The following is a 23,928-nucleotide window of genomic DNA, read 5'->3' as shown; positions in this document are numbered from 1 at the left end:
GAAGTCACAGCGAGACAGATTTTAGGACAATGGTTTGGAATGCGTATCATCTTACTACTCATGACAACCAGAGGCAATTTGCATACTCGCCAGCTGGGTGTGTTATTTTTGTATAGAGGATTCACTGTAAGCTGAACATCTGATACCGTAAGGCCTAGAGTATTTTTTCACAATAGATTAATTTTTGGTTTTTGTAATCATCAATGCTGAGAGTTCTGCTTCGCACAGACACATCGCACAAAACGGCAGGAGTATGTTTAGGACCATTTCAGAAGCTGGAAATTCAGTCTTAATCTCAAGCCAAGATCCGTTTAACACTGTGTGTGTGTTTGTGTGTGTGTCTGTGTGTGTGTGTCTGTGTGTGTGTCTGTGTGTGTGTGTGTCTGTGTGTGTGTCTGTCTGTGTGTGTGTGTGTCTCTGTGTGTGTCTCTGTGTGTGTGTGTGTGTGTCTGTGTGTGTCTGTGTGTGTGTGTCTCTGTGTGTCTCTGTGTGTGTGTCTGTGTGTGTAACTCAGTTTAGCAACCCAGACATCAGTCTTTTTTTTTTTTTAAGATTTATTTTTATTCTTTTAATTACGTGTGTAGATCGAGTATCTGCGCATGGGTATGCATGCGTGAGTGTAGGTGCTCACGGAGACCAAAGGTGTCAGATCTGGTGCTGAAGTTACAGATGGCTGTGAGGCACCCGAAGAGGATGCTGGGAATCAAACTCTGGACTTCTGTAAGAGCAGCCTGTGCTGTTAACTGCTGAGCAGTCTTTCTGGTCACCTTAGGTGCCAGTCTTTAAAGATACAATACAATACAATACAATACAATACAATACAATACAATACAATACAATACAAAAATATACTAACTTGATACCTACGTGGTAGGAAAACACAAAAAGCCATTGCTCTCTCTAAGCAGGCCATTGCATTTTCATAAGCTCGGACATGGCAGTGTCAGGTCTGCATCCAGGTGTTTCCGGTGGCCTCTTTGACACAGTAGGGCATGGAGGTACGCAGAGTGCAGAGTGCACATGTGTGTGCAGAACCCAAGGCTGCAGAGAAGTTTCTAGATGCAGCTTGGGCCAAGCACTGTCAGGTCAGAAACACCTTGGCTTTACTTGGCCTTTTCAGGTTTTTTTTTTTTTTTTTTTTTTTGCCATCTGGCATGTGCTAGCCTGCATGTGTGGCCTGACTTATCTATGGCCTTTGCGTCCCTAGTGGGCTAGAGACACTGTGCCTTGACACACTCCATGAGATACTCTCTGAGCCTCGATTTCAACACCTGCAGGCCAAAGGATGTGGCTTCCATGTGTGATTTTTTTTTTTTTTTTTTGAGACAGGGTTTCTCTGTGTAGCCTTGGCTGTCCTGGAACTCACTCTGTAGATCAGGCTGGCCTCAAATTCAGAAATCCGCCTGCCTCTGCCTCCCAAGTACTGGGATTAAAGGCGTGCGCTACCACACCCCTTCTCCCCATGTGTAATTTTTGAGGTTTCAGTTGGATGGATCGGTGCTGACTAGATGCACAGCCTGCCACGTCTCTCCTTATTATGTGGAGGGATATGGCGATGGTGTATTTGATAATCTCTTTCACCAGATGTTGGGCAACTGGCTTCAACTTCATAATTCAGTATTGGACAGGATAGTTCCCAGGGCCTTTTCTGTATGTTAGAGCTATCTGTAATGTCAGCTCCCTGTCTGACACCACGGGGTGTTATTTAGTTTATGACAGTAACTGCGCATGCTCACTTAAGTTTGTTAGTACTCTTTCTGTTCACCCGTGAATATGTGTGTGTGTGTGTGCATGAACAAAGGTTCCTGAAGATGGCTGAAGAGCATCAGATCCCCTGGAGCTGGAGTTTCAGGTGGTTGCGAGCCTCCCAGTCTGGTTACTGGGAACTGAATGTGGGTCCTCTGCAAGAGCAGTACTTTATCAGTGCTTTAATCGCACGTATGATTATGTTCCAGTGTCTGTCTTCCCTGCTGGACTGTAACCTCAGTGAAGACAGACACCACTCCAGTCTTCTCTGCCCCAGTGCCTAGGACCGTGTCTGGAGGTCATAGTTTCCACTACATACGCACCCCCGAGGGAACACAGGGCTGTTTTGCTGGATTCTCATTCATTCAGCCAACTTCTGTAAGCGCCTGTTGGATGCTGGCCCCTGGAACAAAAGGAAAGTGGGAAATCCGGACGTACACACATCCAGAAGCCACTCATTAGGAGCGGTATTCAGGCGAGCGTAACTAATGGACAGCCGGAAGTGGAGACTTGGTATGAAGATAAGGCTGGCTAGGCAACTGATTTCTCTGCTGGTTTCTTTTGTAGTGAACGGAGAGCCTGCCTTGAGTAGAAGAGTCCCTGCCTTCAGAGCCTGTGTGTGTGTGTGTGTGTGTTCGTGCATGCACAGTGCCTGCAAACATGTGTGCATGTGTGTGTACGTGTTAGTTACCCTAGCAGAAAGAGGCTAGGAAGCACTGCCTCGCTGCCCATCGCTATGCTGGAGAAAGCTGTGAAGGTGTAAGGTGGCAGTGGCCCTTTTGCCTTTGAAGCTCCAGTAGCGTGCCGCTCCTCAGTAGACTGAAGTGAGCCAGTAGAGACATCCATCCTTAACCAGGAGTGAGATTCCAAGAGACAGGGAAGAGGGCAGGGGTGGCCAGAGGTCAGTTTCCTCTTTAGCTATTCTAGCTGGTTTCACGTTGAAATCCTCCCATGGTTCACAGACGAGTGTCTTCCCACCCTAGGGAGAAGTGTGTGTGTGTAAACACCACCTAACTGGCTTCCAGAGTGCCATTGTCCCCTGTGGTCCCCACACAGCCCTCTGAAGTAGGCAAAGAGGAGCCACTGGGCTGTAAGCAGCAGGCAGCAACTTGTCTGCTTTACGCAGTGCACACCGGGAAGCCGAAGGGATCCAGAGCCGTTCGTCCTGTTCACCGCCTCTCTGAAAGCATGGAAGATATAGAAAAGAGATTTTAGAAACCGACTTTCCCCGTGTAAGTTAGAAAGTATATTTAACAGAGAGCCCCGAACACTGGTTTCTAAGGCATGATCAGATTCCTTCCTTGCCTGGCATCTCGTCTATACTCACAGTCCCGAGAGGCCGGGACAAGAGAATCCTGTGTAAATATGGTCTGGACTGCAAAAAATAAAACACCACCACCAACAACAAAGTCTTTATTTCTCTATCAGTTAAAGCAAGCTGGAAGGGTGGGTGTGGTGACACCTGTCTTAGCTCTAGCACTGAGAAAGTAGCAGGAGGAAGATCAGGAGTTCATGGTCATCTGCTGCCAAATAGTGTATTTGAGGGTAGCCTGGGCTACATAAAACTCTGCATCAAAACAACAGAAATGGTGGTGGGGCCAGAGATAGACTATTAGGGTTGCTGTTGTAGTTATATGAATATAACAGGGAACTGGACATTAAAGTTACCTCGTGACCTGGGATGGCCGCTTTTGTTCCAGCTATTGTGTCTGCATCTCTAGCAATAGAAAGGAAACACCCTGCTCTTTAAAGAAACTCTCCTGGATAGCGAGCGCTATCTAATACAGCCGTCGGCATCTCATTTGTTAGAGCTGTTTGGTCCACTCTAAGACATCTGCTCTATGTGACTCTTAAGCGGCTTAGATTTTGGTTGGTCAACGTCGAGCCATGCTTCAGGTATAAAATATACACCAGAGAGTCCAAAGGCCACCCAGGAGTAAAAGAGTACAATAGCGTTTCATGAATGAAAATTATAATTATATTTTAAAATTACTTTGGGGGACTGGTGAGATGGCTCAGTGGGTAAGAGCACCCGACTGCTCTTCCGAAGGTCCAGAGTTCAAATCCCAGCAACCACATGGTGGCTCACAACCATCCGTAACAATATCTGGCGCCCTCTTCTGGAGTGTCTGAAGACAGCTACAGTGTACTTACATATAATAAATAAATAAATCTTTAAAAAAAAAAAGAAAGCCAAATGCTTTAAAAAAAATTACTTTGGGTTGTATAGGTTACAGTAGGTTAAATAAGGCATAGTAACTATAATAGGCTATTATAGTTTAAATAAAAAATATCAGTAATATCAGTAATGTTAATATGCTTTTTCTTTCTATTTTTGTTTTGTTTTGTTTTTTTTCGAGACAGGGTTTCTCTGTATAGCCCTGGCTGTCCTGGAACTCATTTTGTAGACCAGGCTGGCCTTGAACTCAGAAATCCGCCTGCCTCTGCCTCCCAAGTGCTGGGATTAAAAGCGTGTGCCACAACCACCTGGCTCTTTTTCATTTTTTTTTTTTTTAAGGAAAGATTAAAAATGGTTTTTTAGTTATGTGTGTGCAGGGTGTATGTGCACATGTGTGCAGTGCCTACTGTGGCCAGCAGAGGGCGTCAGACCCCCTTGGAACTGGAGTTATGGACAGTTGGAGCAGCAAGTGCTTTTAACAGCTGAGCTACCATCTCTTCAACTCTGTGTTTCTTCTTATTTGCTAAGATCTTTATGGGTAGACAAGGCTAGCCCTGAACTCCTGATCCCACTCTCATGTCCCAAGTGCTATGTGTGCACTAGCATGCCTGGCCTGGCTGCCTGCCTTCCTTCCTTCTGTCCTTTTTTTTTTTTTTTTTTTTTGACAGGAACTCACGTAGCCCAAGCTAGCTTTATACTTACTATGTAACTAAGGACAACTTGGAATTTCTGATATTCCTGCCTCTGTCTTCCAAGTGCTGGGATTATAATTCCATGCTACCACAACTGGCAACACAAACAAACAAACAAACAGAAAACCTTTCTTTGTTTTTGGCCCCAGTGGGAATTGAACCTATCACCTTGTGCATGCCATAGGCCGGTGTTCTACCACTGAGCTACAGCCACTGTGTGTGTGTGTATGTGTGTGTGTGTAGAGGTGTTTTTCTTGCATGTATGTCTGTATATCACATTCATGCAATGCCTTGTGGAGGCCAGAACAGGGTACTGGATCCGCTGTAACTGCAGTTACAGGTGGTTGTGAGCCACTGTGTGGATGCTGGGACTCAAGCCTTGGGCTTCTGGAAGAGCAGCTCGTGCTCTTAACTGCTGAGCCAGCTCTTCAGCTACCTCAACGCCCCCTTTTTAACTTTTAAAAAACCATGACTACTTGAAAACCTCAAATTACTTTGTTTGGTATGTGTGTGTGTATGTGTGTGTGTGTTTAAACTTTATTATTATCATATGTGATACGTGTGGACTCATTTGTGGAAGGCAGAAAATAACTTTGCAAAGTAAATTCTCTCCCTCCACCTATTATGTGTTGTGCGTTCTGGGGAGCAAATCCAGGTTGCTAAGCTGGTGAGGTCAGTGCCTTTACAGATGACCCATCTTGCTAGCCCCTGTGTGGTTTTAAAAAAAGATTATACCGAGAATAATATTTCAAGACCAGCCAGGACTACAGTCATAGAGAGCTCCAGGCCAAGCAGGGTTACGTTCTGAGACCGTGCTCAGTGAGTTAAGCGCTTGCTGTACAGCATAAGACTGACTTGAGTGTGATGGTCAAAACCCGTGTAAAATCTGGGCATGGCCACACACACACACACACACACACACACACACACACACACACACTGTAATCCCCGTTCAGGAGTGGATGTGTCAGGAAGGTCCCTGGATCTCTCTGGCCAGCTAATCTCATAGAATCGATGTGTTCCAGGCTCAGTGAAAAACCCTGTCTCCAAAATGATAATGATGTGAAGAGGCCAGCTGGTGGTGGTGGTACACATCTTTAATCCCAGTACTGGGCGGTGGTTTTGACCTGTTCTCCTCATGACTCTCCAGGGCGCCATACTCGGCCTTCTGCATGGAGCTGGCCTCCCGTGGCTTTGTGGTTGCTGCCATAGAGCACAGGTGAGGGTCAGGACCCATGAGTTGCAGTTGGATATCTGTGGTGAGCTAGGTATAGGCTAGTTACCTATCAGTCAGTGTGTTTCTTCTTCTTCTTCTTCTTCTTCTTCTTCTTCTTCTTCTTCTTCTTCTTCTTCTTCTTCTTCTTCTTCTTCTTCTTCTTCTTCTTCTTCTTCCCCTTCCCCTTCCTCTTCCTCTTCCTCCTCTTCTCCTCCTCAACTTCCTTCTTCTCCTCTTTCTTCTTTTTTAAATATTTAGTTTATGTATATGAGTACACTATAGCTGTCTTCAGACACACCAGAAGAGGGCATCAGATCCCATTACAGATGGTTGTGAGCCACCATGTGGTTGCTGGAAATTGGACCTCTGGGAGAGCAATCATTGCTCTTAACCACTGAGCCATCTCTCCAGCCCTTCTTTTATTTTTATTTTTTTTATTTTTAGTTTAGTTTGTAGTGCCGGGGCTTCGGACCCACACGCTAGGCAAGCGCTCTATCACTGAGCTACATCCCTAGACCAATGTATTATTACTAATGACCGTGCAAAACCATTATTATACCTATTTAAAAGGGTAGAACAACAAGGCCCAGAGATGTCCATTAGCTGCCTGGAAGTGACACAGCTGACTCTGGGCTCACACCCAGGCTTGTCCCTGACCCGTGATTATTTTGCTCCCCTTGGTGTGCCCGTGATCTTCTTACCTACCAGCCAAGTGGAGAGCCCGAGTGTCATGGTTGGAAGGGAGACACGGGTACACAGGAGAAGCACCCTCACATTGTCTTCTTTCTTTCTCTCCGATGGCACGCGTGCGTGGTTCAGGGACCAGTCAGCTGCGGCCACCTACTTCTGCAAGCAGACCTCCCAGGAGAGCTCTCCTGCTGAATCTCTGGAGGAGGAGTGGCTCCCCTTCCGTCGAATCAAGGAAGGGGAGAAGGAGTTCCATGTTCGGAACCCTCAGGTAGGCTGGTGCCAGGTGGCAGAGTCACACACTGCCGAGCAGAGACTTTAGCTCAGCCTTCTAGGGATTGCAACCCAAGGTCGGGCAGACCTCTCGCTTTGGGCCTCTGGTAAGGCTCCCGATGATGGGAGGCGTGGGGGAGGGGTGTTGGGGGGGGTGGTGTTAGCATCCCATAGTCAGTCCCCTTTCAGGGCAGTTCTTCAATGACTTAAAGACCTCCCACTGGGTCCCACCCTCCGAAGACTCCATTTTCCAGTAGTGTCCCCATGAGGACCAGAACATTAACAAGAACCTTCAGTCCACCGCAAGCACGGTCTGAGCTCACCATATCGGTGGGAATAAATAAGTCCTATGAATCACAGGACTCTTGCAGTTGCTGGAGGAATCCCCCTTAAGCCTGCTTAAGGTGCTGATTGGCTCAAAAGGGTAGGAAGAGTGGGGCCCTAGAGCCGCCAATCAGTCCCTGGGACTTGCTCTCAGAGGGGCCAGCTCATCCCTGTCTCTGCCAGGACTACCACCTGCAGGTTGGCTTACTTTCTGAGCTCCTGCCAGCTATGGCTTTGCAGACTGTGGTTCATCAGCCAAAAACGAGGCCCTGGTGGCGGTCCCCAGTCCTCTCCTCCCAGAGCGAAGCTCATTTTGAAAACTCGCATTAAAGGATTCCTAGCCTGGGGAGGAGAGGCAAAATGAAAATTCCCACCTAGAAATCCATTGTCAGGTTGTCGGGGGAGGGGCAGGTAGAGGTCTATGGGAGAAGGGGAGGCAGAAAAAGGAGACAGACAGACAGCCTGTGTTGCAAATGGGAAAGTTGAACCAAACCAGCCTGAGAACAAGAACACTCTCCACTCCTTCCGGTGGAAAATTCTCTCATGTATGCCCTCTCTCTCATCTGGCTATCCTCGGGGCCTGGTGGGCAGGTAGGCAAATAGAATCTGAACTTTTTTTTTTTTTTTTGTTTTTGTTTTTCAAGACAGGGTTTCTCTGTGTAGTCCTGGCACTCACTCTGTAGACCAGGCTGGCCTCGAACTCAGAAATCCACCTGCCTCTGCCTCCCAAGTGCTGGGATTAAAGGCATGTGCCAGCCGGGCGTGGTGGTGCACACCTTTAATCCCAGCACTTGGGAGGCAGAGGCGGGCGGATTTCAGAGTTCGAGGCCAGCCTGGTCTACAGAGTGGGTTCCAGGAGAGCCAGGGCTATACAGAGAAACCCTATCTCGAACCCCTGCCCCCCCAAAAAGGCATGTGTCGCCACTGCCCAGCGAATCTGAACTCTTAGGTCCACTCACTATTGCTGTCCCGAGGACCTGTGTGATCTGCGAGAGGCCTGCAGTGTTTGCAGAGCTGTGGTGGGCAGACCCCCTCTCCCATTGCATTCTGCCTGGGCTGGTGATGGGGCTGAGGTCCTCACTGTGTGGTTGTAGGATGCTTCTGCAGATCATCTCTGTTGCAGGTGCACCAGCGGGTGAAAGAGTGTGTGCGCGTGCTGCGGATCCTTCAGGACGCCTCCGCTGGGAAGACTGTGGTCAATGTCTTCCCAGGTGGACTGGATCTGATGACCTTGAAGGTAACAGGATGACAACGACGGTTGGGGTGACCCAGGGCTACACTTTCCTCACAGTCTCGCTGGCTCACACCGCTGGCGGGAGCACAGGCTGACCTCGGGCCAGCATAGTGAGAGCTAGGGTCTCAGACCTGTCAGCTCTGCATCTTATCTTTTGTCTATGGGCTCAGTTTCCTTGTGCATATGGGGTCTTCATCCTCATCAGATTCCAGGCAAGAAAGATAGCTGCTAGAAATCCAAGCCTGTGCCCGAACAGCCCCCAGAATCAAACAGCAGGAGGCTCTTAGCTTCTAGGCTGGGGCCTTGTGTGGCTTACATGGTCGCATGAACCACTCTCTGTGGGTCCATCTGCCTAGGCTGTGCCACCTTCCCTGTCAAAGGAGCTGGAACACCAGAACTGAGGGCCCCTCTGTGCCACATGGGTAGAGGAGAGTTTCTTCCCAAAGTCAGGGTGTTAAGTAGAAGGGACCCACTGCAGGCCAGTAGCTAAGAAGGCTTCTGAAGGAGTCCCAAGACCCCTTCTAGAAGGGACTCGGAGACAGGGAGTGTGTCTACCTTGCAATGACTAATCATTTTCCTTTTCTCCCCTGATCTTTCTTTTCTTTGCCCTCTAATGCTTAAACAAAATGAATAGCCTTTTCTTGTTCAGACACCAGACACACACACACACACAGAGAGAGAGAGAGAGAGAGAGAGAGAGAGAGAGAGAGAGAGAGAGAGAAAGAGAAAGAGAGAGAGAGAGTTTTTTCATGCTAGTTAATTTGTTTGTTTGAGACAGGGTCTTGCATCATAGCCCAGGCTAGCTCAAAACTATGTAGCCAGGAGTGACCTTGAACGAGTGTCAGTCTTTCTGGCTCAATCTCCCGAGTGCTGAAGTTACAGATGTGAGCCACCACACCTAGCTTGTTAGTGTTTTCCATGTTTTTATTTCTTGTTTTGTCTTTCTAAGACAGGGTTTTGTGCGTTCTAGGTGGGCGTCAAAGTTACTAAGTGTAGCTGAGACTGGCCTTGAGCTCCTGATCCTCTGAAGTACTGGGATTTCAGGTGTGCACAGTGGTGCACTGCTTTTGAGTTCTTTTTAATGTTCCTGTAATATTCCACTGGGTGAAATAAGAATTCTGCTGTGGTCAGGGCTCCCCACATAAACTCATGAAGTCAGTACATCTGTACACCAAATGAAGGCAGGCACATAAAGGCTAAGGACCTACAAACCATGTTCCATGAAGAAAGTGGCAGAGGAGGTGGAGAGTTAGCTTGTAGTTAAGGCTGCTGGCTGCCCTTCCAGAAGACTCAGCGTTGGTTCCCAGCACCCACATGACCGCTCACAGCCATCTGAAACTCTGCTTTCAGGGGATCCAGTACCCTCTTCTGGCTTCTGTGGGCATCAGGCACACAAGTAATATATGGGCATGGATACAGTGAAAATACCCATTCAACTCACGTAATATAAAATTAAAACAAAAACAAAAAAAAAAAAAAAAAAAGAAAGAAAGGAAGAAAAGTAGTGGAGCCAGCTTTAATCCGGAACTTATATTTCCAAAGGTGTTTATGTATGTCGCAGAACCTCTTTTTTTTTTTAAAAGCCATTTTAAAGAAAGACACATATGTCCATGCATGGCTTAGACCCTAGACTCTGGTGGGTGTGAGTGACTATTCACTGAGTGGAGAAGTAGCCCCCACCCCCACCCCTGGGGCTGACTCCAGACCCACCTGCCTGAGAGCCCGAGGAGCAGCAGCCACTGTCCTGGTGAATCTCAGAGGAAACAGGAAATCAACTAGCTAAGGAAACCTCACCCGTGAGGCTGAGTGAATCTAAACATCCGCTATCCCCCTGTGGTGAAGAAGATAGCCTTCTCCTGCTGCCCTGAGGAAGGCGGTGTGTCAGAGCCATCAGCAGCATAGATAGATGCTTTCTTTTTCCTTCCTTCTCTCTCTCTCTCTCTCTCTCTCCCCCCTTCTTTCGTATCCAGCAGTTTCCAGTTTGTATCCAGTATCCTGTATGAGCTTCATTGATCCTAAAAGCTAACAGTTGGGAAGAGCCAACGTGTTCCGCTAAAAGCCCCAGGGAATGCTAATTGCTAGGACACATAGACCCCTCTCAGTGACTTCATCAATAAAAATGTCTCTCTCTTATGTAGCACTCACAGGGTCCTGTGCTATAAGAGGCAGTCTAGGGGTCCAGGCTCCTTAGGAACTGGGTACTTAGGGCTTGGCACAAGCTGGAAAGCCACTCTAGCCGAGGCTCCATTCGTCTAAGGCTCTACCCTCTGGACTCTTGAACTCAAATGTACTACATACCTTAGGCCAGCAGAAGGGCACAGGCAGGGAGCTACCTGAGAGCCTCTATAGATGGACTTGGAAATATATATATATATATACACATATATGTATATGGTCACACACACATATATCACATGATTTTGAATTATGTGTTAGTGTGAGTATCTGCATGTATGTATGTATGTACACATGAGTACAGGTGCGTGCATGCAGAGGCCGGAGGTGTGGAATCCCCTGGAGCTAGAGTTACAGGCAGTTACGAGCTTCCTGGCTTGGATGCTGGAAGTCAAACCCCAGTCCTCTGCAAGAACAGCAAAGTGCTCTTAACCAGACAACCGTCTCCCCTGCTCTGGAAGTTAGACTTTTGCTCACACTGTTAGCTAGGACCCAGTCACCTGGCACTGCAGAGAAATGATCTCGCTGCGTGTCCAGGGACAGATTTGGTGAGCAGCCAGCTGTCTATTTCCAGGTGATGTCAAGTGTAGCCGTTGGGAAGGACGAGGCAGCAGCTTTTGTACCAATACTGCTATGCAGAGACACTAGCTGGGGGCGCGCCCGCGGGAAAGTGATAAGTGCGCATGCGTGCGCGGTCATGTTTCCTTGTCTGTGCAGCCTTGAACTCTACCAGGACCCTGGAGAAACTGTCGCTGGTTAGGGGCGGGAAGAAGGCAGCTGGTGGAAAGGAAACCATGGTAGGGGGCTTCTCTACAGAGCTGATTTTGGAGGCATATGAATACAGTCACTGGCGTTTAAAAAGCTAAGGAGTCCATCTGCTTCTCTCAGCCAAGGGTGAGAATGGACACACACCCCGGGCTAGAAGTTGAGGAGAGCGAGGCTTTTGAACAGATCCGGGCACACAAAGCCTGCGGAGAGATCTCCCCAGCCCCTTAGCAGGCTTCGGTGGTGGCTTTTTATAAAACCATGCCCTGAAGGCTTCTGGGAATAACCAGAAATAGACACTTAGAGAGCAGACGGAGCGCAGAAACTCTCCCCTGGGCTGGAGATAAAAATCAGGACAGATGCACAGAGGAGGTAGGACCTGAGTTGGATTTCTGCACAAGCAGTCGTTGCTCTAGGGCAAAATGGAGGGCGCTGGCAGTCCCGTGTGTTTCTCTCTGTGTTCTCTGAGCCAGCTTGTGGGGCAGGAGCTGTGGAGCGTCAGTTCTCAACCTTCCTAACGCTTCGACCCTTTAATCCGGCTCCTCATGCTGTGCTGACCCCCAGCCATAAAAGTATTTCATTGCCACTTCATAACTGTAATGTCGCTACTGTTATGAATCGTAATGTAAATATTTTGGGAGGTAGAGGGTTGCCTAAGGGGTCACCACCCACAGGTTGAGAACCGCTGTCCTAGAGGCTGAGGGAGGGGGGAGCTGCTTCTCAGCCGGCCTTCAGATGAGCTGGTGAAGCCTGGCTTCTGTCTGTCTGGGTACTCACAGACGCGTGAAGGCCTCCCCTCCGCGGGGAGCAAGAGGATTATGAAGTCAAGGACGGTACAAAGCCATGGGATCACAGGCCTTTAATCCCAGCACCCAGGCAGAGAGACGATCTCTGTGAGTTTGAGGCCAGCGTGGTCTACAGAGTGAGGTCCAGCCAGGCCAGGGGTGCAGAGTGACTCTCTCTCAAAACAAAGCACAAAGGGAAAGTGTCCAGGTGACAAGCACTGTCTTTGGAGGTTGTTCGCACTGAGCATTGGCTCGCCAGGACAGAGGCCTTTTCCTTTTTTCTTCTCTTTGCCATACTGGGTGTCAAATCCAGAGTCTTTTGGTGCCAGACATGCTCTCTGCCACTGATTTGCACCCCAGAGATTCCTTTTATTTATTTTTAATAATTTTTTTAAATTTTATTTTATGTGCACGTGGCGTGAGGGTGTCAGATCGCCTAGAGTTGGAGTTAGAGACAGTTCTGAGTTGTCACGTGGGTGCTGGGAATTGAACCCGGGTCCTGTGGAAAAGCAGCCACTGCTCTAAACCACGGAGCCATCCCACCCCCACCCCAGCCAGTGTCTCACTGTGTAGCCCAGGCCAGGCTTAAACTTGCCATGACTCTGCCTCAGAAGCAAGTTAGTCGGTGTGGCGCCCTATCCCGCCAGAGGCTCAGACGGGAGAGCTTTGGTATGCATCCTGCCTCGCCTTCATTCCTCTATGGTTGCCTCTCTCCGCGTCTGGTTCAGCTAAGTCCTCTGCTCTCCTCAGGACAGCATCGACACGAGCCGCGTGGCTGTGATGGGTCACTCCTTTGGAGGAGCTACGGCTGTTCTTGCTTTGTCCCAGGAAGTCCAGTTTCGGTGAGTGCCAGTGATGCTGTGGTCATGAAGCTTCACACACCATCTGTCCATCCGTCCGTCCTTACGTCCGTCTGTCAGTCCGTCCATCCGTGGAGCAGGGGTGTGTCACACAAGGGTTGCGTTCTGGGCACTGTTTGATGGGCTGGGCATTCAGTGGTGATGATGGAAGATGATCTGGCTTGGAGAGAGTGGGTTGTGTGGGATGAAAGCGGCTTGCAAAGAAGCCAAGAATCCTTACTTAGCACCTAAATGCCATGCAGAAAGTAAACAGACCAAGAGACAGGATGTACACACCCATAACGCTGCACTCCGGAGGCTGAGGCAGGAGGATCATAGAGGTCAAAGCAAACCTAAGCAAGACCCTGTTGTTGTTGTTGTTTTGGGTTTTTGTTTGTTTTTTTGAGACAGGGTTTCTCTGTCTATTCCTGGCTGTCCTGGAACTCACTCCGTAGACCAGGCTGGCCTCGAACTCAGAAATCTACCTGCCTCTGCCTCCCAAGTGCTGGGATCAAAGGTGTGGGCCACCACTGCCTGATGCAAGACCCTATCTTAAGAAAATAAAATAAAGGGGCTGGAGAGATTGTACATTGGTTAAGAGCACTGACTGCTCTTCCAGAGGTCCTGAGTTCAATTCCCAGGACCCACATGGTGGCTCACAACCATCTGTAATGGGATCTGGTGCCCTCTTCTGGTGTGTCTGAAGACAGCTGCAGTGTACTGTATTAAAGTAAATGCATTTTTTTGGACCTGATGCTCCTGTGGACATTCCTTTTCTTTTTTCTTTCTTTCTTTCTTTTTTTTTTTTTAAACAATTTTTATTAGATATTTTCCTCATTTACAATTCAAATGCTATCCCAAAAGTCCCTTATACCCTCCCCCCAGTAAATACATTTTTAAAATGAAATAAAATTTAAAAGATCATCATTAAAGAATTTTAGACAGAGAAAAATGAATCTTCCGTTTTAGAAAGCATCCCGGCTACTGTGTGATGTAACAAGCCCACCTGAGAGCTGGGTGGGTATGGGCCAAGTCAGCAGAGCTACGAGAGGATGAATTTGCACGAGGTGGAGGACAGGGATCATGGACGGAGTCAGAAGCATTTGAGTTGTAAGGCTGCGGTGATGTGTAAGAGCAAGAGGACGGGAAGTGGAGGCCGTATGAATGCACCTGTCCTTGCAGTGGAAGGTGGCTGTCCCCTGCAGAAATGCATGTGCCTCTGAGTCTTAGTACCACAGTTTCACCCTTGGTACCAAGGAAGTTTGCAGGATTCTCTGCCACCAAGGCTCTGGGCTCATGTAGCATCTTGTGCTTGAGAGCTTTGATACTTTCAAAGTCCCTTGGTCTCCCTCCACCCCTGCCTCTCCCTGCTGTCCCGGGATGCATGGCCCTTCTCACTGATCTCTGCATCAGGAGGGCTAAACTCACAGTGGTCACTCGGTAGTGAACGAGTAAGTGATGAAATGAATGAGGTGACATTCTGCAGAACCGGAGATCGTCAGAGGGTGGATCCAGAGGAGGGACTCTGACCTTTGCTGGGAGGGAGTATATATTCTGGAAGGCTCCTTGGGGACAGGCAAAAGGGATTCCGACGTAATATCATAACAGGAGGGAGTGGCTCCCAGCACCCAGCTCCTGGCTTGCTGAATCATCATTCCATTGGTGAGAGAGTCCCATTCGAACCCCCTCCACTGTAACTGGTCTTGCCTGGGTTTCTTAGTGATGGTTCCTCAATGTCTGTCTGATCCCAGGTGTGCTATAGCCCTGGACGCTTGGATGTTCCCTCTGGAACGGGACTTTTACCCCAAAGCCCGGGGCCCTGTGTTCTTTATCAACGTCGAGAAATTCCAGACGGTAGAGAGCGTCAACTTGATGAAGAAGATCTGTGCCCAGCACGAGCAGTCCAGGATCGTGACTGTCCTGTAAGTATCCCCCAAAGGCACTACCCCAGGGTCCTATGCATTTTTCAGTCAGGCAGGACTCCCTCCATTTCTTCTAGGCTATCCAGAACTTTTTATATATCCACAGAATATCTGGATATTGCCAGAATCCTCACATCATAATTCCTGTAGCAGTTCATGTCTCTCTTCGCTGCCTGGCTCCTCCTACAGAGGCTGCATGATAGGACTTGCTTAGTACGTTCTGGAAAATGCACGGGTACATTGGGTCTGGGTGGAGTCCAGACACCTCTAGCCTCCTATGGGAATTTTACTAGTTTATGAAGACTATGAATACATTAAGATTTGACAATTTGAGGGGGATTTGTAGACTTTCCATAGATATCTAGTTCACAGAGGTCATAAAAGCCATTCATGCAAGCTGAGCCTGGCGATGCATGTTTGTAGTCCCAGCACATGTGCAGCTGAGGCAAGGGGATGGAGAGTTCAAGGCCAACCTGGGCATCAACATGAGATCCGAACCAAATAAACCTCTTAGATGCTGACCAAGTAAGGCGCGTTCTCTTTACCTGGTCACTGCCCTGTGAGGGTTAGCTTTCTCCGTTTTCCCCAGAGCAGCAGGCTTTTGAATCTTAAGCTGTTGGCCATGTGGGAGGCGTATGGAATTCAGGCAGGCCTGAAACCTCCGTGACCTGTGCATGCCCTACTCAAGCCAAGCAGCACACGTGCACCAGTGCCTGTGTCGGGAAGACAACACTGACTGCTTGTCATATACCCTGGGAACCAGCTAGGCAGCTAAACCATATGCCATACCAAGCCCCTCAGTGCCAGTTGGCTGCAAGCAGCGGCTTCAGTGGCTTCTGCCCTTCCCCACCCTGTCCCAGCCCCTCCTCTTTCATTTTTGACTTCATAGCGTTGGAGGGACAGGACTGCAGGACCAGTCAGACCCAGTCACTTGTAGTCTGTAGAGAAGGCACACAAAGGGGACTTAACTACAGGCAATATAGCCTATGGATATGATGGCACATGCCATTAAGTCCCAGCACTCAGGAGGCAGAGGCAGGTAGATCTCTGTGAGTTCAAGGCCAGCCTGGTCTATAGAGTGAGTTTCAGGACAAGCCAGAGCTACATAGTGAGACTCTGTCTCAACCTCCCCCCACCCCAAATTTTTTAGATGTATTAATTTTATTATTTTATGCATATGAGTTTTTCCTGCATGGATATGTCTGCTGTCCATGGAGGCCATGAGAGGGTGTTGCATGTGTAACAGTCCTGACTGTCCTGGAACTCACTCTGTAGACCAAGCTGGCCTCTAACTCACAGAGATCTGCCTGCCTCTGCCTCCCGAGTGCAGGTGTTGAATTCTTAAACCTGGAGACTTGCGATCCACTATGTGGGTGCTGGAAACAGAACCCTCCGTCCTCTGCAAAAGCAAGGGATTTTAAGCGCTGAGCCAGCCCCAGTATATTATTTTTAAAATGTAGTTCTGAATACTCAAGAAGTCAATATCTTTATTATCCTGCACACATTTTTCATGTGCCTTAAATAATACATTTTGAAAATCCGTTTAGGGCAAACGGCCCTGCAGGTCAAGGCACCTACCATGAAGCCTGAGTGTGGACCTCTGTTCCCAGCACAGTAAATGAATAGATCTAATTGTGGAAAATCTGCTTTTCTATACACCAGACGGGTGCTTTAGCGTGTATATTTTCCCATACCACATTCATTGGAGTTAGGGGTAATTTAGCTCAATGGGAATCCAGCAAGGATTTCACGTGTGCATTCCATGTATTTAGAGGGCTGAGGATGTAATGTCACGGCAGGATCTCTGCCTAGCATGTGCAAGGCCCTGGGTCAATCTTCACTACCATGAGTGAATGGATGAATGAAGGAAGGAAGGAAAGAATGATGCATTTACAGTCAAAAGACTTAATTTAAAACCCATTTCCATGCCCTCTCTGCTATGATTATTGTGTTTCCTGTCCCTGTTGACTCCGGGGCAGTTCTGGCAGTGAGGTTAAAAGTTCAATGGGTCTTGGGGGGTCTCTGGATAAAAACCATGGCATCGTAGGAGCAGTGGGTGTCGGGAATCTTCCTCCCTCCCCCAGCTCCATCTAACAAGCTCACCCTCCCTTCCTGCATTGTCAGGCATGGCAAGCGAGGCACTGAGCCAGCTTCGCAGCCAGGCCCACCTCAGTTCAGATCCGAGTGCTGTCCACTGTGTCAGATTCGATCACAGGGACAGATGGTTCCCTGGCAGAGTTACTCTGACATATAGGCAGCACAGTGCACACAGTAGGTGCTTGATGCCTGTGCTTAACCTCCACCCGCCTATGGGCGGCTTCTCTTTTCTCTTTAGAGGCGCTGTTCATCGGAGTCAAACTGACTTTGCCTTTGTGACGGGCAACCTGATTGCTAAATTCTTTTCCAGTAACTCTCGTGGTACCTTGGACCCTTATGAAAGTCAGGAGGTCATGGTGAGGGCCATGTTGGCCTTCCTGCAGAAGCACCTTGGTAAGGAGACAAGTGGGGCTTATGGGGCACACGTGGGGTCCCTTGAGTCTCCTGTAGCACCCTGCTCTGTCCTGACATGACCAGGACCCAGGAGACTCACGGCAAATGGAAGGCTGGCTGAAAGTGGTCAGCACAGCAACACAGAAATTCCTTTCCTGAAGGTTTGCCCTCCAGGCCCTGACTTACTAGCCCTTGGGCTGATCATCTAACGGTTCTGAGCCCTGGCTTCCTCACTGTGAGAATACCTTTTCCTCCCATTACTCTACCACCTCGGTCCCCAATCTTACCACTTTGTACATTGTGGGGTGTTTTGGCCAAAACGTATGGGAATTTTTAAACGAAACCGAATATGGAAAGATCGTGACCGGTATCGTAAGTCACAGACCAGCTAGATGCAAAGCCCTTTGAGGTCCCTGGTGTCACCTCTACCCAGAGAAGGTGTCTTCTCCAATGGACACAAAAATCGGCTCCCCACCTGGGACTTGGGATGTTAGACGTGATTGTCTAGGGGCTGGTGAGATGGCCCCGTGGGGAAATGACGCTTGTGGCACATGCCTGATGACCCAAGTTCAATCCCTGGAACCCACATAAAGGCAGAGAAGAGAACGGGGCCCACAGAGCTGGCCTCAGACCCACACACACTCCCTGTGGCATGTGCACATGTGCGCACGCACACACATCCTGCAAAAGGGAGTTGATGGTCTAATTAAACTTTTTTGGCCTTGAAGACTAGGATTTTAGTTTACCTCAAGGAAAAATAAAAGTGAAAGTCCGTTTATAAGTACCTGATCCGGTGGGCGGCGCTGTCAAGGGTGCTGGGATCAGTCGCAGGATGGGAGGGGTTTCCTTTTTTTTTTTTTTTTTCCTGTATCCTCCTGTGGCTTCCTGTTTCCGCAGCTTCTTTCTTTCTGTGATCTTTTATTCTACCCATGAAGTGTCTGTTTGTTCAGTCTCAGCTTCCTCAGAACTTGGCTTAGCTTATGCCACTGATGGCTGGTTCTCTCTCCTTGAGGGTTCACATCTTCCACTTCAGAGCCCTCTCTTCTCAGCTGTATTTGAGGGGCTAAGCCTTGGGTGTTTATTATGATTTCTTTCTCTGTTCCTTTCTTCCTTCCTTCCTTCCTTCCTTCCTTCCTTCCTTCCTTCCTTCCTTCCTCCCTCCCTCCCTCCCTCTCTCTCTCTCTCTCTCTCTCTCTCTCTCTCTCTCTCCCTCCTTTCCTTCCTTTCTTTCTCTTTTTTCAAGTCAGGGTTTCTCTGTGTAGTCCTGGCTGTCCTGGAACTCACTCTGTAGACCAGGCTGGCCTCGAACTCACAGAGATGCCCTTGCCTCTGCCTCTCCAGCGCTGGGATTAGAGGTGTGTGCCACCACTGCCATCTGAATATTCCTTGGCACCAGATTCCCAAGAGAGATACTGTGTCAGCTTGCCTTTGCCTACCTCAACACATTGTTGGTCACTGTCCAGCCCCAGCCTGGGGATTTCGTGGTCACATGTCCCTTTCGATGAAGTCAGCATGAAGGAGGAAGTACCGTGACCCTCGTGAAGCTGGTCCCCTCACGGGTCCCTTTCATCAGGAGACAGCCAGGCTTTCCTGCACTGCTGAGGTTGGAACTCTAACCTGACCGCAAGATCAGATACCTCATCTCCCCAAAATACACATGAGAGCACACAAACACACACACACACACGTCATGCGTACACATGCATGCATGCACATAACACCGCTGTTCTGGTTGTCACTCGAGCTGACCAGAGAAGTCTCAGGTAGAACGTGGAAGCTCACTCGGTATCTGTGGTCACCTCTAATGTCCTCTGTCCACTAAGCTAATGTCCATGGGACCTGTGGTTTCTCTTGAGTCCCCCATGTAGTTTATTAGTGCCTCCTTTGGGTGCATTTTGTTAGGGGCTCTTTTAAAGAGAAGTGCCCTGACTGGAACACGGTACACTAGACATGACCTGGATGGTTCCTGGTCCGGCAGGACTCCCCTCTCCATGCTCTGGATATGGCTCCTCCCCTGGATGACCTGGTACATTCACGTTTCCCACAATGCGTGCAGCCCACCTGGTTTGCATTGTGCTTGTGTCCTATTAAGAATGCATTGATGCTTGGAGCCAGATTGGCACTTGTTACCCTCATTTCACCTTGTAAATCATGGACAAAGAGTGGCCCAGACCCAAGTTTAGAGATCTGTAGGAGGCTCACAGAGACATGCCTTTCCTCCTGAGCAGAAGGGGTGGGCCCACCTCCGGGGACTTGAGTAGTGTCTGTTCCCTGTTCCTTAGCCCACACCTCCTGGTTCCCCTGGGGACATAGGAGTCCAAGATTAAGGATGACAGGGGATACTAGGAATGGTGGCACACACGACTTTAATCCCAGCACCTGGGAGGCAGAGGTGGGCAGGTCTTGGTGACTTGAGGCCAGTCAGGTCTACATAGAGAGTTCTAGGCCAGCCAGGGCCACATAGTAAGACTGTCTCAAAAAAAAAAAGTTGAGGTGACACAGGGGAGCCCACAATGGTATGACCCTTTGGTAGCAGAGATAGCCAAGGGAAGTGACCAGCAGAGGAACAGGTGGAAGGCAGCAGTCATGACTATAGGACTTTTGCTGATTCAGTTGCTTATGCTAAGGGCACTGAAGTCACCAGACTTGTCACGCTCAGTACCCTGGATACATTATCTATCATGTCTGATTCTGAAGATGGCCCGTTCCAGTAGTTTTTTTATCAGCTTTTTTTTTTTCTTAAGATGAATATACTAAAGCTTAGAAAATGTCTGTAGTCGCTAAGTTTTTCAAGGTTATCTGGTTATGGTGTTATGCAGTGCCAGCATGCAGCCTGGTTCTCTAGCTCCATGGCCCACGTCTAGTCATCGGTGTGCCGAGGTGTCATGATATACAGCAGTGTCTTCAATTCCCAGCACCCACATGGCAGCTCACAACTGTCTGTAACTCCAGTTCCAGGGGGTCTGACACATGCAGACAGAACACCAGTGCATATTAAATAAATAAATAAATAATAAATAAACAGGGGGCAGGGGAGGAAGGTTTTAGGCGACTTCATAATGCCTTGTCACATGGAGAACTAAAATGGGCCAGAGGTGGCTCAGCAGCAGCTCTCAGCTTGTGCCTAACGCCTCCAGAGCGCAGCGCAGCCTCCTTCCCAGTGCGATCCCCCACGCTTCCTTCCTGCTGACTACCCACCTCTGTCCCTCACCTGCTCTCCTGAAAGAGCTCACACCTCCCTGAGTCTCCAGTACCTCGTCCCTCCCTCTGCCTCCCACTGGATCAAATAAAAGCCACAGCTCCACAGCCTCTCCAGGCTTGTCTGGTAGACCCAGCTGTCCCGACTCCTGGATCTCCCTCCTCCGCTGCCCAGGAGGCTGCCAGAGCCTCCCGTCCCAGATGCTCCTCTCTAGGATGCCCCGCTTGCCCGTGGGGGCCACTCAGGCCCTGACTTTACAGTGGTGTGCCTAACCCTCCTCCCTGTCTGTGCCCATCCAGACCTGAAGGAAGACTATGACCAATGGAGCAGCTTCATCGAAGGCGTTGGACCATCCCTCATCCAAGGGGCCCCACACTATCTGTCTAGTCTATAGGTCGCTTGAGCTGCGTTTCCTCTTAGGAGCTGCCCAAAGATACTTGCAGCCAATCAACAGGACCCTTTTTCCCAGATCTAGAAGATGTAATCAGAGAGCTGATTGGGTAACTGGACTCATGACCCAGTCTAGCTCTGAACTTATTACGTATTGAGGATGACCCTTCTGAATGGCAGACATTACCACTATAGTTGGCTTGTATTCCGTGCTGGGAATCAGACCTGATGTGAGCCACTGTGCCTGAGTTGAAGACTATGAAGTGCTTATGTGCTAAGGACCTGTTCTCAATGACAGTGGTCCCCACCTTTGTACCGGGTCCTATTTGCCTTAAGTAAGAACAGTGTCTACCTGCTGGGCTGAGTTCTCTCTCTTGGCTTGGGCCATTTCTACGGTTCTGGCCATGCAGTTTACCACGTGGAATCCATACCAGTAGGTGCCATTCCATCTGTGCCACCACAACCCCATAGCCAGTCTTTTTGGCCCCAGGCAGAGCCCCATGGAGCCTGGATATGACAACTTGACTTGGCTAGCCCACTCTCTCACCTTGGGCAAGTGTTGCCTCATGAAGCCAAAGGCCAGAGGGAAACCTTAGGGCTTCCAGCCCTGCCTGGTGCTCTCCACCTGCCCCCTCTCTCTCCAGGTCACTTTGGACTGTCATGCTTTCGGAGCCCATGTGGGGCAAACAGTATTGTCCTCGGAACACAGACGCCAAGGAGCCCCTCAGAAGCTCAGTGTCTTTGAGGTTTCGCAAGTATGTCTTGTCAGGAAACGTCCTGAGTAGGTTGAGATGGGCAGGAAACTATTAACAGAGCTGAGCTGCCCTATGCACGGGCCACAGAGGACACCGGGTTGACCAGCTCAGCTTGGGGAATGTCCCTAGAGAGGTCTGAGGTCAGCTTCGTCTCGCCTCTTACTCAAACCAGGGAGCTTGAGTTGTATGCTTTGTTTTGTTTCTGGTTTTGGTTTGTTTTTTTTGAGGCCATCCCTCAATTTAAGTCAAGGAACCGATCCAGTCTGCTTCATCCTGTTTCGTTGAATATTGATGCTCATGTTGGCCTAACGACATGCTGGAGTTCTGCCTGTTTAATTGACATTAGAGTGAGTTGGAGAGCCATCTGGAAGTGACTTTTCTGATTTCCTTTGTTTGCTAATCATGTGTGCCCACACAGAAAAAAAAACTGAAGACTTCCCAGAGTTCCAAGCTCTGTGGAAAGGCCCCCCTAGGACTGTGTCGCTGCCATATAAGATCTGTCCCCTGAATCCAAGGACGGAAGAGCCGCAGAAGAACAAGTACAGATCAGAAGTGTTTCTCTGCACAGTATTCCAAGGTCAGGGCCACTGAATCGATCCAGAGAGGTGTCACACATCAGGAGGCCCCTCAGGCATGGCTTTGCAGCCCCACAGCTGAGCTTGGCTCCAACGCTGCATAAATCGGAGCAGATCCTGCCCATCTTCCCAACCTCAATTCCTGCATATGTAAAATGAGGGCCTGCGTTAGGAACGGTTGGAATGATTGAGTGGAGGGTTGGGTGACCCCTGGGTTATTAAATGTGCATTTCCCACGTCCCACACACATGCTTTCTAATCGCTTGAATATTAAATGTTTACAAGTCAGAATGTCCCATATGATCTCTACCCTTCAAAATTTGTCAAAATATGATTGTTGGCCCACTCACTGTATGATTAAAAGGTCTATATCCACTCTGAAGTCGCTGGCTGGCTTTCTTCTTCTATAACCCATGGAATTTCTTTCCAAGAGCACATACAGGTCTAAAATAGGATCCTCTAGCTCCCCCCCCCCACGTGGGGACCAGAGTCCCCAAGTCCCCACAGGCTACGCTAAGAAGATGCTATCTTGGGCCGGTTCTAGGAGCCCTTGTGACCTCACTTTTACCTGAGACCCCAAAATAATGCAGGCAAGAAGCTGTGAGGATGCCCAGGGCTTCCTGAGACAGGACCCCTCTCCACTCAGCTCATTCGGAGTGGTCCACGTGTCCAGCAGCACCAGACAAGGGGGATCTGCTCTCTAACAGAGCTATTCAATAAGTCACAGAAACCATTGCCACTGAGACGGTTGTCTGCATAAAAAAACTCACACAGGTGCGGGGCGTGGTGGCCCACGCCTTTAGTCCCAGCACTTGGGAGGCAGAGGCAGGTGGATTTCTGAGTTCAAGGCCAACCTAGTCTACAGAGTGAATTCCAGGACAGCCAGGGCTACACAGAGAAACCCTGTCTCGAAAAACAAACAAAACAAAACAAAAAACCCAAACCCAAAACCAAAACCAAAAACCCACACAGGCTTGTAGTGGCACACAGCTTTGATCCCAGTGCTTGGGAATCAGAGGCAGGTGGATCTCTGTGACTTTGAGGCGAGCCAGTCTACAGAGGGAATTGTAGGACAGCTGGGGCTACACAGAGAAATTCTGTCTTGAAAAAAATTATCATTTTATGCTAATTTGTTATGATATGACTTTTTCATTTGTGAGCCAAGAGTGTTCTCTCTCTCTCTCTCTCTCTCTCTCTCTCTCTCTCTCTCTCTCTCTCTCTCTCTCTGTTTTTGTTGTTTTGGTTTTTGGAGATAGGGTTTCTCTGTGTAGCCCCTGGGGTGTCCTGTGTAGACCAGGCTGGCTCGGAAATTTTAGAGCTCACCCTGTCTCTTCCTCCCAAGCGCAGGGCTTAAAGGCATAGTCACCGCTGCCTGACAAGAATATAGAATTTTTTTTTGTATTCTCCTATGGCTATTGAGATCATTCTAGCTTCACATGGTAAGTGCCTGATGGCTACTGAGGGCTCAGAAAACAGCTACCACCCGTTGTTCCATTTATCCTTTCAGACCTGGTAGGCTAGGTGTCCAGGGCAGTCTCCGTTTAAATTCTCATTCTGATGGAGTGGCTGCCAGAGTGCAGGAGGCCCTGGGCTCCATCCGCAGCATGGGCAAAGACAAGCCAAAGGTCCCGTCTCATTCTAATCTCTCCTCACACGAAGCCATTCCTTCCCTCAGCCATTGT

General features: G+C 49.0%; 1 protein-coding gene across 6 annotated transcripts in view; it reads left to right on the top strand.

The window, feature by feature from the left end:
• The window catches only part of Pafah2 (platelet activating factor acetylhydrolase 2), a 31,207-nt gene extending 8,579 nt beyond the window's left edge, over positions 1-22,628 (top strand). For 4 of the 6 annotated variants that reach the window (XM_021159495.3, XM_021159491.3, XM_021159494.3 and 1 more), the window contains exons 5-11: positions 5,768-5,836; positions 6,653-6,791; positions 8,241-8,354; positions 12,827-12,918; positions 14,667-14,837; positions 17,173-17,327; positions 21,561-22,628. In XM_021159495.3, coding sequence (XP_021015154.1) covers positions 5,768-5,836; positions 6,653-6,791; positions 8,241-8,354; positions 12,827-12,918; positions 14,667-14,837; positions 17,173-17,327; positions 21,561-21,661 — 841 coding nt within the window. In that variant the 3' untranslated portion in view covers positions 21,662-22,628. Of the gene's footprint in view, positions 1-5,767; positions 5,837-6,652; positions 6,792-8,240; positions 8,355-12,826; positions 12,919-14,666; positions 14,838-17,172; positions 17,328-20,825 lie in introns of all 6 variants that reach the window. The other 2 variants (XM_085838855.1, XM_021159493.3) reach the window with 1 other exon arrangement.
• The last annotated feature ends 1,300 nt before the right edge of the window (positions 22,629-23,928 follow it).

The sequence above is a fragment of the Mus caroli genome, unplaced genomic scaffold (assembly GCF_978045245.1).
Source record: "Mus caroli unplaced genomic scaffold, Mus_caroli_1 scaffold_6, whole genome shotgun sequence".
Classification (NCBI taxonomy): domain Eukaryota; kingdom Metazoa; phylum Chordata; class Mammalia; order Rodentia; family Muridae; genus Mus; species Mus caroli.
The sequence above is the reverse complement of the archived record's forward strand: the minus strand, read 5'-3'. Positions and strand labels throughout refer to the sequence as shown.